General features: G+C 61.9%; 2 protein-coding genes across 2 annotated transcripts; both read right to left on the reverse strand.

The window, feature by feature from the left end:
- Positions 1–327: 327 nt before the first annotated feature.
- Positions 328–6,167, reverse strand: LOC119249661 (sialic acid-binding Ig-like lectin 12). Its single transcript, XM_037517117.2, has 8 exons — positions 6,102–6,167; positions 5,659–5,844; positions 5,188–5,457; positions 4,945–4,992; positions 4,368–4,517; positions 3,743–3,833; positions 3,416–3,494; positions 328–1,583 (listed from the first exon to the last, which is right to left on the reverse strand). Exons 1-8 carry the CDS (start codon positions 6,163–6,165, stop codon positions 1,401–1,403), a joined length of 1,071 nt encoding a protein of 356 aa, XP_037373014.2. The 5' UTR covers positions 6,166–6,167; the 3' UTR covers positions 328–1,400.
- A 2,238-nt stretch (positions 6,168–8,405) lies between these two features.
- LOC119248692 (sialic acid-binding Ig-like lectin 13) lies at positions 8,406–13,073 on the reverse strand. Its single transcript, XM_054697358.1, has 8 exons — positions 13,027–13,073; positions 12,577–12,966; positions 12,114–12,383; positions 11,870–11,917; positions 11,122–11,415; positions 10,371–10,461; positions 10,113–10,195; positions 8,406–8,978 (listed from the first exon to the last, which is right to left on the reverse strand). The coding sequence occupies exons 1-8, from the start codon at positions 13,067–13,069 to the stop codon at positions 8,953–8,955; spliced, it is 1,245 nt and encodes a 414-aa protein (XP_054553333.1). The 5' UTR covers positions 13,070–13,073; the 3' UTR covers positions 8,406–8,952.
- Between the last annotated feature and the right edge of the window lie 88 nt (positions 13,074–13,161).

Here is a 13,161-nt window from a genome sequence, read left to right on the forward strand (position 1 = left end):
ACAGGTCAATTTTAGCTCCCGCTCTCAAGTGGCTCTGACGTCACCCCTGTTCTCCCCCTGCAGACTCTCAGGCCGGTGGCGCAAGAGAAAGTGTCCCCGTGTGCACGTGTTTCCAAACCAGAGTCAGTGGAGAACGTTCCTTCCGTCTTCCCAGCATAAAGAGTTTCATGTGGTCCTTGGGTCATGAGGACAGAGTCTCCTGCCAGTGAAACGTCACTGTGGCCTGGTGATTGGTGCCCCATGTGTGGGTTTCACCGGAGATTCATATCAGCTCCATTGGCTGGAGATTTCTGTGAGTTTTTGTGGTGTTTCTTTCATGAGCTTTACCTTTTTGTTTGAAGATTTATTTATTTATGCATACAAGAACTGGGGTACAGGCCAGAGGTGGGGGTGGTGAGAGGACTCACCAGAGAGAGAGTGGGGAGCAGAACAGGCAGACTGACTGAAATATGCTGCTGAGGGGAGCAGCAGGCAGTCAGGAGAGGTCTGCCCTGCCATGTGGGTAGCTCACTTCGGGGGTCTCCCTGCGGCCTGGGGGCCTGGCCTGCTCCCTGGTCACCGTCTGTGCTTTTCACCCTATTTCTCCTCACTCTGGAGGTAGACTAGGCCCTCCTATCCCAGCTCACGGGGCTCTGGCCTGTCTGAGGGACTCACTTCAGTTAGGGACACTGCATGTCTCACTCCTACTTCTGACCTTTTAGACAATGCGGTGGTCTCAGAGCCCAGCCTGGGAGTTTCTGTGCATGTTTAGTTGCATTAGGAAACATGATTCCCCCAGATAGTTACTATGAGAAACAGATTCACGGGGGCCTCCCTGGTATAGTAGGGGTTAAAGGCTCAGTGCTACCACTGGGAAGGCCCACTGTGTGGGCCTGGGCCTCAGATGGAACCCTGGCCACGGAGCTGACCCACATCACACAGCAGCCCTCTCCTGTCTCCCCGCTGCTCCCCTCAGCAGTGTATTTCAGTGGATCCGCCTGTTCTGCTCCCCACTCTGTCTCTGGTGAGTCCTCTGATGCCCGCATCTGTGGCCTACACCCAGTTCTTGTAAACACACACAAAAAACATGGAAATAGTTTCACATTGTGAAATAACGCGCTTCTAAAATAGCCAAGCAGAAGGGCCGCGGGGGAGGGGGGAGCTGACCAGTCGGCAACATGGGGTGCATTGCCCGCCTTGTGCACATGCGCCCACTTTACAGCGGAGGGAGCTGAGGCCGGAGAGTGACGGGGACGCGTGTCTAAGCGGCTGGGCTGGGCGTGACCCGGGAGCTCCGGCTCCATCGGTCCCAGGAGCCCCGAGCTCGCCTTTCTGACCTCGCTGAGGCGGCAGCTCTGCAGGGAACGCAGGACCCGCTGTCCTCAGAGAGGCCTTTTTGGGGCTCCAGCATCGGGAGAGGGTCAGGAGAGGGCGGCTCCTTTGATCTGGGCGTACTCGGAGGCCTCCTGGACCAGAAAGGCCCTGGGATTCGCCTTGGGGAGCCCGAGGTTGGCGTAATGCAGCTCCTGCTCCTCCTCTGAGGGGGTCGCCGCCGGGCCCCGGGTATGCAGGGGGCTGTCAGCCCAGGGTCTGCCCTTGTGACCCTGAGGAGGACAAGATAAGGCTCAGGGTCAGCCTTGGGGTCTGGAGAAGGGACCTGGGCTCAGGGGTGTCTGTTCCCTTGTCCAGTCACATCCAGTCCGAGGGTCCTTCACACACTCACTCACACACTCATTCTCTCTCTCTCTCTCTCACACACACACACACACACACTCACCATTCTCACCTCTAACAGGTTTTCATCATAACGGCTTGTTGTTATCATTACTCTCCTCAACCCCCACCCCTGTCTGAATGATGCCACCGTCACCCCATTTCACACACATGCAGACACAGGGGGCAGCCCGTGCCCCCAGCCCACAGACCCAACCTGGGGAGCTGCAAGCCAAGGGCGCATCCCCTGATCCCCACACCCCACAGAAGCTTCTCCTCTTGCGAAATGGGTTATGAGGCCAGTGCAGGGGCCTGGGTGGGCCTGGAGTGTGCAGTGGACGTGGCCTGTCTCAGGGCGGGCAGTGGGTGGGCACAGCCCTGTCACTACTGCCCCCCCAGGACCAGGGGGTGAGTTGAAATGGGGCAAAAAAGACTTGGAGGCTCCAGCCCCCGGGTGGGGAGGTCTGGAGAGGACACACAGCGCAGAGTCCCCTCAGGGCCCTGCCCGGCCACAGGCTCCGTTGTGGGAAGGACAGGAGGGGCTGCAGCTGGGCAGGGATGTCCCAGAGCCAGGGATGGGGACTTGGACCCTGGGGGAGGCGCGGAGCCCCAGCCGCGTGTGGGGAGTGAGGACAGGAAAAGCTGTGGTCAGAACCCAGAGGCTGCTGTGCGTGTGACATCAGCGCTGTCTTTCACAGGCTGACCTCAATGACAATGTCACCCGCCACCAAAAATCAAGTGATCGCGGGCAGAGTTGGGCTGCGAGCGGGTGGGGTGTGCGGGTGTGCGGGCACCGCGGGGGGTGTGGGTGAGTCAGTGACACACCAGGGGGGATGGTGGTGAGGGAGGCTGAGAGGGAACATGAGGCGGGGGCGGCGCAGACCAGGACCCGCAGGCGGGGACGCAGGACAGAGTGTTGAGGAAGGAGAAGCCCCGGGGGGGCGCCGAGGCCCAACAGGGCTCAGGATGCTGTGAGGGGGTCTGGGGCGCAGGCCAGACGGGGTTTGGATCGGGAGCCAGTGCAGAGAATCCCCGGTTCTTCCAGACCTGCTGGTCACCCCAGAAGGGGTTAGTTTAGCGACAGGTGCAATTCCACAAAGGATGGGCCCCCAGCAGGAGCCTGTGTCAGTGCGGTCTCTGCCCTGCCCGCGGCAGCTCCGGCCCCCACAGTGTCAGGTCCTTCCCGGGTGAGAGGATGCACCTGCCCCTGCGTGTCACTAGACCTGGCTGCCTGGTTGGACACTCCTCCGAGCCTCTGAAGGGGGAGCTCCTGGGAGACTCTCCTCCCAGAACCCGAGGACCCGGCTCTCTGACCCACCATCCGTGCGTCTGTCTGTCTGTCTGTCCTCCTGGGCAGTGTGCCCGCGGGACAGTGATAGCCCTGGAGGAGGCTCCGGGTATTTCTGCCCCACCCGGATGTGGGGGCGGCAGGGTTTGGGGGAGGGGAACGAAGTGGGGTGATGGGATGAGGCCAGAGACCCTGACAGAGACCCTGAGGGCTCAGAGGGCTCAGCAGGCAAGGGAGGGGGAGAAATCCTTTTCCCAGAGGGCGCCTCACCAGGACTTAGGGGTGGGGAGGGCGGGAGCTGCAGGTCTCCAGGCTTGTGCTGCAGAAAGCACGGGAGGAAATGGGGTGGGGGATGCCAGGGAAGCCTCCTTCCCTGTAGGCCCAGCGCAGGCTCAGGTAGAGAGGGACCAGCCCCACCTGCAGGAAGACACTCACCCCGGGGGTTCTCCCTGCGGCCTGGGGGCCCAGCCTGCTCGCTGCTGCCTCCATCCCTTTCTTCTTGCAGCTCCTCACTCTGCGGAGGGAGACCAGGCCCCTCAGCCCTGCTGCTCGCCCAGGAGCCAAAGGGCTGTGGGAGGCTGGTGGGGGCTGCACTGGGCAGAGGCCCCAGGGACAGACTTGCTGGGGTGTTTCAGCATCACAGCCCCTGACTCACCCCACAGGCCGCCAGCCCGGAACAGTAGCTCTGTTGTCTTCCTGCCCCCTCCTCCCCCCACCCCTGCGCCCTCCCAGCCTGCGAGGTCTTCAAGGGTCCCGACTCACATGAAGAAGACCAGGCAGAGCACGAGCAGGGCGGAGACTCCTGCTCCCCCAATGGCCCCCAGAACCACCCACGTCCTGGCTCCTTGTGGACCTAACACAAAGAGATCTGGGTGACCCCTGTCCCCTGAGCAGACACCAGACACCCAGGGGCTCACCCATGACCGGGAGAGCCCATTCTCTCCAGGACTTGTCCTCTGTGCCCCCATTGTCTGCGGATACAGCCTCCGTCCCCCCCACCCAAGAACCCTCAACACTCCACAGGGCCTCGCCCCTCTTGTCCCCAGGAGACAAGGTCAGTGTCCCTTCCTGGAGCAGCCCCCACCCGCCCCACCGCAGGGAGGGGCAGCTGCAGAGCAGACTCTGGTCCCCCAGGAGCAGGAGGGGCCACACTGATATGTGGATTGGGGTGCTGTGGGGGTGATGGGGGCATCAAGGCAGCCTCTCCCCTGTCATCACAGCAGAAGCCCTGGGGGTGCTGACTCACTCTCCACAGAGAGACTCAGGGAGGCCTCCTGGGAGCCCAGGGGGTTCTGAGCGCCGCAGAGGAGTTTCCCGTGGTCCTCCAGGTGCACCTTGGCCAGCTACAGCTCCAGGGTATGGGGGTGCTCCCACGTGCCTCCCGCACCGAGGTTGAGACTTGGAGAGGACTTGACGCTCAGGGTCCCCTGGAACCAGCTCAGCATGGCAGGAGGGCTGCTGTGGACCACACAGGCCAGGCGCAGGGACTGGCCCTCCTGCACCGGGAAAGAGGAGCCGTTGCCCAGGGCTTCAGGTTCTGCAGAGGGAGATTTCAGGCCTTTAATAGGGAGTCACCCTGTCAGTTTGATCACCCACTCTGTGTCATTGTGTTATGCAGACTCTGCTGACTGAGGCCAATTTTATGGTCAATATTTTAAAAAGTAAGTTGTCCCAGCAGTGAGATGCTTAGGAGGTGGATAGATCATAAGAAGCATGAGGGCAAATTGGGGAGGAGGAAGTAGACCTGGTACTGGGGATACATACAGATAAGGAAGACACAGTAGGACACCCCAAGGAGCTGGTCTTTGGCAGGAGAGTCTGGGTATGAGCTGATGAGCCCATGGGGGTTCCTATCTCTGCTGCCCCCCACTTAGCAAAGGCCTTTTCCCATGTGTGTTCTCAGACCCCAACTGTTTGGAAGGCTCGAGACAGACCCCACCTTTAGAGGTCAGCTTGCTCCCTACCTGAGCCTTCTTCCCTGATCACCTGGATGGTCAGGTTCTGGGGCGCATCTGGACAGACAGACGTAATTGTTCTCCGTCAGCTGGCCTTCCCCCAGGAACATGAGACATGGAGGATATGGCCAGGAGCCTCTTTCCCTCCTCCCGGCAGGATCTGTAGGGCCCACACCCCAGAACCTGCATCTCCCCTTCCTATATCCACTGCCCTGGGACCCCTCAGGCCAGACATCTGGGCCCCACACTCACAGGCCACGCTGCGCCGGACGGTGGTCTCTGTGCTCACGTTCACTGCGGGGAAGGTCACCCGGCAGGTGAGGTTGGAGCCGTGGTGCTGGGGCCCCGGGCTGAGGGTGAGCACCGGGGAGTTGGTGCCCGTGGCAGTTAAGCCAACCCCCATCCAGGAGAAGGTGGGTCGTGTTCCCCTCTTGCAGGCCCAGGGCACCACACAGGTGATTTTCCTGGGCCGGCCAGACTGGAGGGGCCCCTGGAGGTAGATGTCCGGCCTGTGGGTCAGCGCTGGGGGAACAGACACAGCCTGGAGCAGGACCTGAGTGTCCCCAGGGGCAGCCTGTGACAGGCCGCCCCCCCTCCCCCCACCAAGGGGCCTCTCCCGGTGGACCTCAGCGTCCCTCACAAGACGAAGACATGGGGCCCCTCCCAGCCTCACCCGGGGCGCTCAGGACCCTCCCTTGTGTCCCTTCAGCACCCAGTTCTTACCTGTCACCAGTACAGAGAGCTGGTGGTTCATAAACTCATATAACACATAACTCTGTGTCTCCACCCTGAAGTAGTAGGTCCCCGTGTCCTCTCTCCGCGCGTCTCTGATGTCCAGGGAGCAGCTGTAGGTCCCGGGGTCCCCCAGCAGGTGGAATCGCCCCCGGGTCTCCTTCTGCACCACATGAGCTGTGTGGTTTGTGGCCGCTGGAGCTGTATCCCAGGACATTCCCCTTTTCTTGAACCAGGAGCCATAAACTATGCTTCCCGCAGTGTAACGTGGCCCAGGGTAGCCGCCTACTCAGGGCACGAGGACGCACTGGCCCTCCTGCACCATCACCCGCTCCTGCAGGCACAGCCAATAACTCTCCTCCTGAGCCAGGGATCCCGCGGGGAGACGAGGGTCAGTGCGGCCCCCGGCCCCGCCCCTCCCGTCCCCCACTCACCTGCCCACAGCAGGGGCAGCAGCAGCTGGGGCAGCATCACAGGGAGAGTCAAGGATCTGGGCATCACAGGCTGACGAAGCCGCGACGGAAGCCCAGATGGGGCAGTCACGAGTTGGCTGACCACAAGGAGGAACTTTCCACACTCTGTGTGCCAGGCCAGGGCTGCGTAGACACTTCCCCTCGGTTACGTGTGGGCTCGTGGGGCAGGAGGACCCGCCTGCAGCTCTCAGCTCCCGGCACAGCCAGACGCAGTCCCTTCAGGGGCCCCCGGGAGGCCCACCCAAGTGTGAGATCAGGAGGCGGCACCTGCAGGCATTCGAGATGGTGGTGCCCGGGTGGGGAAGAGGGGGTGATGAACAACCCGGGCCTGAGTGCATCTGCTCTTTTCAGGAAGCGAGTATCTGGGGTGGGGTGGGGGCGACCTTGCGTCTGTGCTTGAGAAGGTCCCTGTTGCCCAAGGGGCTCAGAGGCTGATGGATCTGCTGTGGGTTCAGGTGGAAGAGGTTGTCCAGGCAGGGCTTGTAGGGACCCCACTGCTCTGTGAGCTCCAAGGTGGGGTCCCAGGAGGGACAGACTAAGGGGACCTGGAATCCGAGGAGCACATGGTGGTCCTGGGCCCTTGGGTCCTGTCCCTGCTCTGCCTCAGGACCCCGGCGTGACCGGGTGAAGCAGCTTAGGCCCTGAGCTTCCTCGTCCTGGCCTTGGGGTGTTGCGCCTTGGCCAGGGGAGCTGCCAGCCCTGGGGAACAGGAGGAAGAGCTGACTCCCCCATTCAAGAAGGGCCCCCCTCAGTAGTTGTGGAGGAGCAGCCAGAGACACGGAGCTGAGGGCTGAGACTGGGGTCCAGACCAGGTCAGGGCCGTGTCCATGGCCGGGGTGTGAGGACACAGGCCAGACAGAGTGTGCGGCGGGGCCCGGGGCTGAGAGTCTGCAGGAAATGGATCTGATGGTCTGTGACAGACACACAAGTCACGTCGTGTGGGGAGTGTGAGCCTGAGCCTTGGGGTGCTCAGGCGCCGTAAGACGTTCACCCCAACACCTCGTCCCTTCCCTCTTGTGCTCGAGGGCCGGGGAGCGTGACCGCTCAGCCTGGGGAACTGTCTCCATGTCCCCGCAGCCCCCACATGTTTCCACACAGTTTGGCAGCTCCGCGAGCCGGTCCCCATCCACACCCACAATTGCTCTCTCGCAGGAAGCATTTTGGGGTGCTGAGGCGCGAGCAGCCGGCACTGAGCACGCTGGCCTGTCCCCGCAGGCCCAGCACGTCTAGTCCCGCCGTCACACCTCCGCTGTCTCGAGACCCTTCTCACCGTCCTGCCCTGGGTCTCTGCCCGGGAACTGTGACTCCTGCCCGGCGCCCGGCCCAGGCCTGGTCACCCCCAGATGTTGCCTTGCTTAGTTAGGGTAAAACCTAACAACCTTTACCACCTTGGCATTTTCCAGTGTGTGGTTCGGGGGTAACTAGAGGCCCACAGTCGTCCCCCAGATTCCGGAAGGTTTTCATTTGGCAAAACTGAAAGGCTGAACCTCCCCGAGCAGCTTCCTGTCCCCTCCTGGGTCTGCTCCAACCTCGGCTCTAAGGGCTGGTTTCTTTGGGGTGGCGCTGGCGTGTCGGGGAGACTCATCTCACTTAGCCACATCCTCAACACTGGCGATCTCACCCCTGTCTGTCCTTTTATTTATTTTATTTATTCATTTTTTAAATATGTGTTTTGTTTTTTTTTTGTTTATTTATACAAGCACTGGGTACAGTCAGAAGCGCGGGAGGGTGAGAGAATTCACCAGAGCCAGAGCGGGGAGCAGAGCAGGCAGAAGGACCGAAGGACACTGCTGAGGGGAGCAGCGGGCGGCAGGAGAGGTCTGCGCGCCATGTGGGACCCTCCTCTGGTGGCCGGGGAGCAGCCGGGGATCGAACCGGCGCTGCAGAGGCTGCGTGCAGCTTCGCAGCCCAGCGCTCAACCGCTGCGCCCCCAGGGAGGCCCTACTTTTGTCCTTTTAGAACTGGGGTGATCTCAGCAGCCAGCCTGGGGGGTTATGTGCATGTTTAGCTGGATGAGGAAACGTGAGCCCCCAGAGAGTTACTTCTAGAAATAGATTCACGGGACCCCCCCCTGGTGGCCTAGGGGTTAAAGGCTCAGGGCTTCCACCGGGAAGGCCCACTGTGACAGCCAGGGCCTGAGTTTGATCCCCACATGACACAGACCTCGCCTGTCTCCCCGCTGCTCCCCTCAGCAGTGGATTTCAGTAGATCCGCCTGTTCTGCTCCCCACTCTGGTTCTGATCAGTCCACACCCACCCCCCCATCTCGGGCTTAGGGCCCACTTCTTCTAAACACGCAGACAAAAAAATAGAAATAGTTTCACATTGTGAAATCCCCCACATTCCTAGTATAGCCAAGCAGAAGTGCCGTGGGGAAGGGGGGAGCTGACCAGTCAGCAACACGGGGTGCATTTCCCGCCTTGTGCACATGCACCCACTTTACAGCGAGGGAGCTGAGGCCGGAGAGTGACGGGGACGCGTGTCTAAGCGGCTGGGCTGGGCGTGACCCGGGAGCTCCGGCTCCATCTGTCCCAGGAGCCCCGAGCTTGCCTTTGTGACCTTTGTGACCTCGCTGAGGCGTCAGCTCTGCAGGGAGCGCAGGACCCTCTGTCCTCAGAGAGGCCTTTTTTGGGGCTCCAGCGTCGGGAGGAGGGCAGGAGAGGGCGATCTGCGTTGGGGTTGACCTTAAAGTACTCGGAGGCCTGGACCAGAAAGGCCCTGGGGGTCGCCTTGGGGAGCCCGAGGTTGGCATAATGCAGCTCCTGCTCCTCCTTTAAGGGGACACCACCGGGCCCAGGGGGTGCAGGGGGTTGTCAGCCCAGGATCCGCCCTGGTGACCCTGAGAGGGACGAGATAAGGCTCAGGGTCCGCCTCAGGTTCCGGAGAAGAGTGGGCTCAGGGGTGTCTGTTCCCTTGTCCAGTTACACCCAGTCCGGAGGGTCCTTTACACTCACACACTCACTCCCACACACTCACACACTCACATACTTACACTCATTCACAAACTCACACCTTTAACATATCTCCATGATTTCCTGTCCCTGGTCTGAACCCCCACCTCCCTTCTGGGGGACACTGATGGCGGCTCCTGGTGACACCCCGGGGAGGGTCCCAGGGGCAGGAGCACAGGCGGGAACGAGCTGCACAGGGACGTGTGCGGAGGCGCAGCCATGGGGGACACGGAGCCTGAGGTCACCGTATAGTCCCGGGCCCCTCAGATCTACCCGGGCAGCCCCAACATAGAAACCACCCCGAGGCCGGCCCAGGGAGCACGGGAGGAGCAGGAGCTCATGCTGCACACGGAGGAGCCGGAGGCCGAGGCCGCTGTGGGCCCAGGCCCTGGAGAGGCAGAGCCCTCCTGTCTCTGCACTGCCTCCGCCCTGGCCCTGTGATCTGATGCCCTGCCCTGTGGGGGTGCCCAGCCTCTCTGCCTGGGGGAACTCCCCGCAGCTGCTGAAAGGGGAGCTCTGGGGAGACTCTCCTCACAGGACCCGAGGACCCGGCTCTCTGACCCCACATCCGTGCGTTTGTCTGTCTGTCCTCCTGGGCAGTGTGCTGGCGGGACAGTGATAGCCCTGCAGGAGGCTCCGGGGATTTCTGCCCCACCCGTTGTGGGGGCGGCAGGGCTGGGGCTGAGTGACAGCTGTTGGGGGGTTTCTTGCCAGAGCTTTTTTGGGGAGGGAAGCTGGGGGCATGGGGCGGGGAGAGCAGGGAACCTGAGAGAATCCTGGGCTCAGAGGGCTCACTGGGGAGGAGAGGAGGGGTGGGAAAAGCTTTGCAAAGAAGGGGCCTGGCCTGGACTTGGTGCCTTCCAGGAGGGGGTGAGGGGGGCTCAGGCTCTGGGTCAAGAGCTCAGGGAGGCCAGGGGAGGAACGGGATGTGACCAGGGAACCCTTTTTGACCTGGACAGAGCCCCAGGCACAGCCCCAGAGGTCAGGCTGACCTGAGCCTGCAGAGTCCCTGAGTCACTCACCCCGGGGGTTCTCCCTCAGGCCTGGGGGCCTGGCCTGCTCCCTGCTGCCTCCTTCTGTGCTTTTCTTCCTGTTTCTCTTCACTCTGTGGGGAAGACCAGGCCCTTCAGCCAGCTGCTCACAGGGGGGCACTAGGTAGGCTGCTCTGGGCAGAGACCCCAGGGGACAGACTCGCCTTCATCCCTGGACAGGGAGCTTTGGCTGAGCCCCCCCCCAACCCCCTTACTGCCTGTGAGGGCTTCAGGGGGACCCCGACTCACATGAGGAAGACGAGGCCGAGCAAGATGAAGGATTTGGCGCCCAGTCCCACCAAGGGCCCCAAAAGCCCCCCTGTCCTCGCTCCCGCTGCGCCTGCAGACAGAGGCCTGGGTGACTCCTGCCCTGAGCAGACACCAGGCCCCAAGGTTGCTCCTCTCCCAGGCCCGGGAGCACCCAGTTCTCTCCAGGGTCTGGGGGAGAATCAGGTCAGGCCAGAGGGGCCCGGGTGAGGGAATTCACCAGAGACCGGGTGGAAAACAGAAAAGCTGGGTTCATGGAAATGCGCTCACTGAGAGAGCAGAGGTGACATGGGGCAACTGCAGACAGAGAGTGACCCGAGGCTCTATCACGCTCCAGGCATCATGGCCTGTTGGGGTGACTGGTCCTGGGGTTCCCTTGGGGATGATGGGTCTAGAGGATCAGCCGCTCAGTGTCCGGGTGCCAGGGCAGCCCCATCCACTGCCCTTATCCTTTCAAACTTGCTGGGCAAGGAAGTGGGTGGGGTTTTAAATTGATAGAGACATCCAGGACTTGTCCTCTGTCCCCCATCCTAGGGGGCAGCCTATGCCCCACAGAGGCCCTGAAGGCTGGTGCCCCTGGTTCAGGCAGGCCCCTTCCCTCGGTGTGCCCAGGACTCAGGAAGTGCAGGGAAAGTACAGCTCCAGGGCATGGGGGTGCTGTGGGGAAGATGGGAGCATGAAGGCAGCCTCTCCCCTCTCTGGGCAGCAGACCCCCCCGGGGGTGCTGACTCACTCTCCACAGACAGACTCAGGGAAGCCTCCTGGGAGCCCAGGGGGTTCTGAGCACAGCAGAGGAGTTTCCCTTGTTCCTCCAGGGGCCCCTTGGACAGCTCCAGCTCCAGGGTCTGGGGGTGCTCCCACATGGCTCCCGCACCCACGGGGTTTAGGCTTGGAGAGGACTTCACGGTCAGGCTCCCCCGGACCCAGGTCAGCCTGGCGGGAGGGCTGCTGTGGACCACACAGGCCAGGCGCAGGGACTGGCCCTCCTGCACCGGGAGAGAGGAGCCGTTGCCCAGGACTTCAGGTCCTGCAGAGAGAGAAAGTAAGTCCAGGCTCTCATTCTGGGTCACGCTGTGAGGTTTGATCACCCCCTCTGTCGCATTTTTTTTGCAGCCCCTGTTGATTTAGGCCAACTCTATGGTCATTGTTTTAAAGAGTAAGTTGTAGCAGGAGGGAGATCCTAAGGAGGTGGATAGATCATTAGGAGCATAAGGGCAGAATTGGGGAGGAGAAAGTGGACCTGACACAGGGGACATGCTCTTCTTTAGACAAGGGACGGGCCATCGGACACCCCACCGGGCAGGATCAGTGGTGGGGGAGCCCTTGTGTGAGCTGAAGAGCCCGTAGGGATTCTCACCTCCGCTGTCCCCCAGTAGATTGAGGCCTTTCTCCCATGTGTGTTCTGAGACCCCAGCTCTGATTTGAAAGGTGGGACAAACCCCAGATCACCCACTCCCCAGAGAGGTGACCCCCCTCCCTACCTGAACCTTCTTTCCTGATCACCTGGATGGTCAGGTTCTGGGGCGCATCTGGACAGACAGACAGAATTGTTGTCCTTCACTAGGCCTTTCCCCGAGGAACATGAGACATGGAGGATACAGCCAGGGGCCTCTTTCCCTCCTCCCAGCAGGATCTGTGGGCCCACACCCCAGACCCTGCATCTCTTACTCCAACATCCGCCACCCCGGGGACCCCTCAGGCCGGGTGTCCGGGCCCAACACTCACAGCCCACGCTGAGCCGGATGGTGGTCTCTGTGCTCACACCCGCTGCAGGGAAGGTCACCCGGCAGGTGAGGCTGGAGCCGTGGTGCTGGGGCCCCGGGCTGAGGGTGAGCACCGGGGAGTCGGTGCTCGTGGTGCTGAGGCCGACCCCTGTCCAGGAGAAGGTGGGGGGTGTCCCCCTCTCACAGGCCCAGGGCGCCGCGCAGGTGATGTTCCTGGGCCGGCCAGACTGGAGGAGCCCCAGGTGGTGGATGTCTGGTGTGTGGGTCAGCGCTGGGGGGACAGACACAGCCTGGAGCAGGACCACAGTGTCCCCAGGGGCAGCCTGTGTCAGGCCGCCCGCCCACCAGGGTCCATTCCCCACAGATGAAAGGGTCCCTCACAAGATGAAGACATGGGGCCCCTCCCAGCCTCACCCGGGGCGCTCAGGACCCTCCTGTGCATCCCTCCTGCACTCGGCCCTTACCTGTCACGGTTACGGAGAGCTGCTGATTCACGTAACTATATTTTACATAATCCCCTCTCTCCACCCTGAAGTGGTAGGTCCCCGTGTCCTCTCTCCGCGCGTCTCTGATGTCCAGGGTGCAGTTGTATTTCTGGGGCTCCCCCAGCAGGTGGAAGCGGCCACGGGTCTCCCGATGCACATCATAACCTGGGTGGTTTGTGGCCACCAGTGCAAACTCTGTACCCAGAGACTCTCTCCTTTTTCTGTACCAGTGGCCGTAAGCGGGGCTTCCTGCAGTGTGACCTGACCAGGGGTAGGAGACTTCGCAGGGCACGAGGACGCACTGGCCCTCCTGCACCGTCACCCGCTCCTGCAGGCGCAACCAGAATCTCCGATCCTGAGCCAGGGCCCCTGGGGAGAGATGAGGGTCAGTGCAGCCCCGGACCCAGGCCCCACCCCCCCTCCACTCACCTGCCCACAGCAGGGGCAACAGCAGCAGCAGCGGCAGCAGCATCGAGGCGAAAGTTCCGGGTCTGAGTGTCACAGCTGAGGAAGCCCGGACAGAAGCCCAGATGGGGCAGATACAAATTAGCTGACCACAGGGAG

Source organism: Talpa occidentalis, unplaced genomic scaffold (genome assembly GCF_014898055.3).
Source record: "Talpa occidentalis isolate TD23 unplaced genomic scaffold, MPIMG_talOcc4v2.1 talOcc4.17, whole genome shotgun sequence".
NCBI lineage: Eukaryota > Metazoa > Chordata > Mammalia > Eulipotyphla > Talpidae > Talpa > Talpa occidentalis.

Bases quoted from the DNA above. Each gene is read 5' to 3' on its own strand.
- LOC119248692 (XM_054697358.1), bottom strand. From the start codon at position 13,069: ATGCTGCTGCCGCTGCTGCTGCTGTTGCCCCTGCTGTGGGCAG. The intron at 12,967-13,026 runs GTGAGTGGAGGG...ATCTCTCCCCAG, and splicing joins GTTGCCCCTGCTGTGGGCAG to GGGCCCTGGCTCAGGATCGG. The intron at 12,384-12,576 runs GTAAGGGCCGAG...CTGTCCCCCCAG, and splicing joins GCTCTCCGTAACCGTGACAG to CGCTGACCCACACACCAGAC.
- LOC119249661 (XM_037517117.2), bottom strand. From the start codon at position 6,165: ATGCCCAGATCCTTGACTCTCCCTGTGATGCTGCCCCAGCTGCTGCTG. The intron at 5,458-5,658 runs GTAAGAACTGGG...CTGTTCCCCCAG, and splicing joins GCTCTCTGTACTGGTGACAG to CGCTGACCCACAGGCCGGAC. The intron at 3,495-3,742 runs GTGAGTCGGGAC...CTCCCTCCGCAG, and splicing joins CTCTGCCTGGTCTTCTTCAT to AGTGAGGAGCTGCAAGAAGA.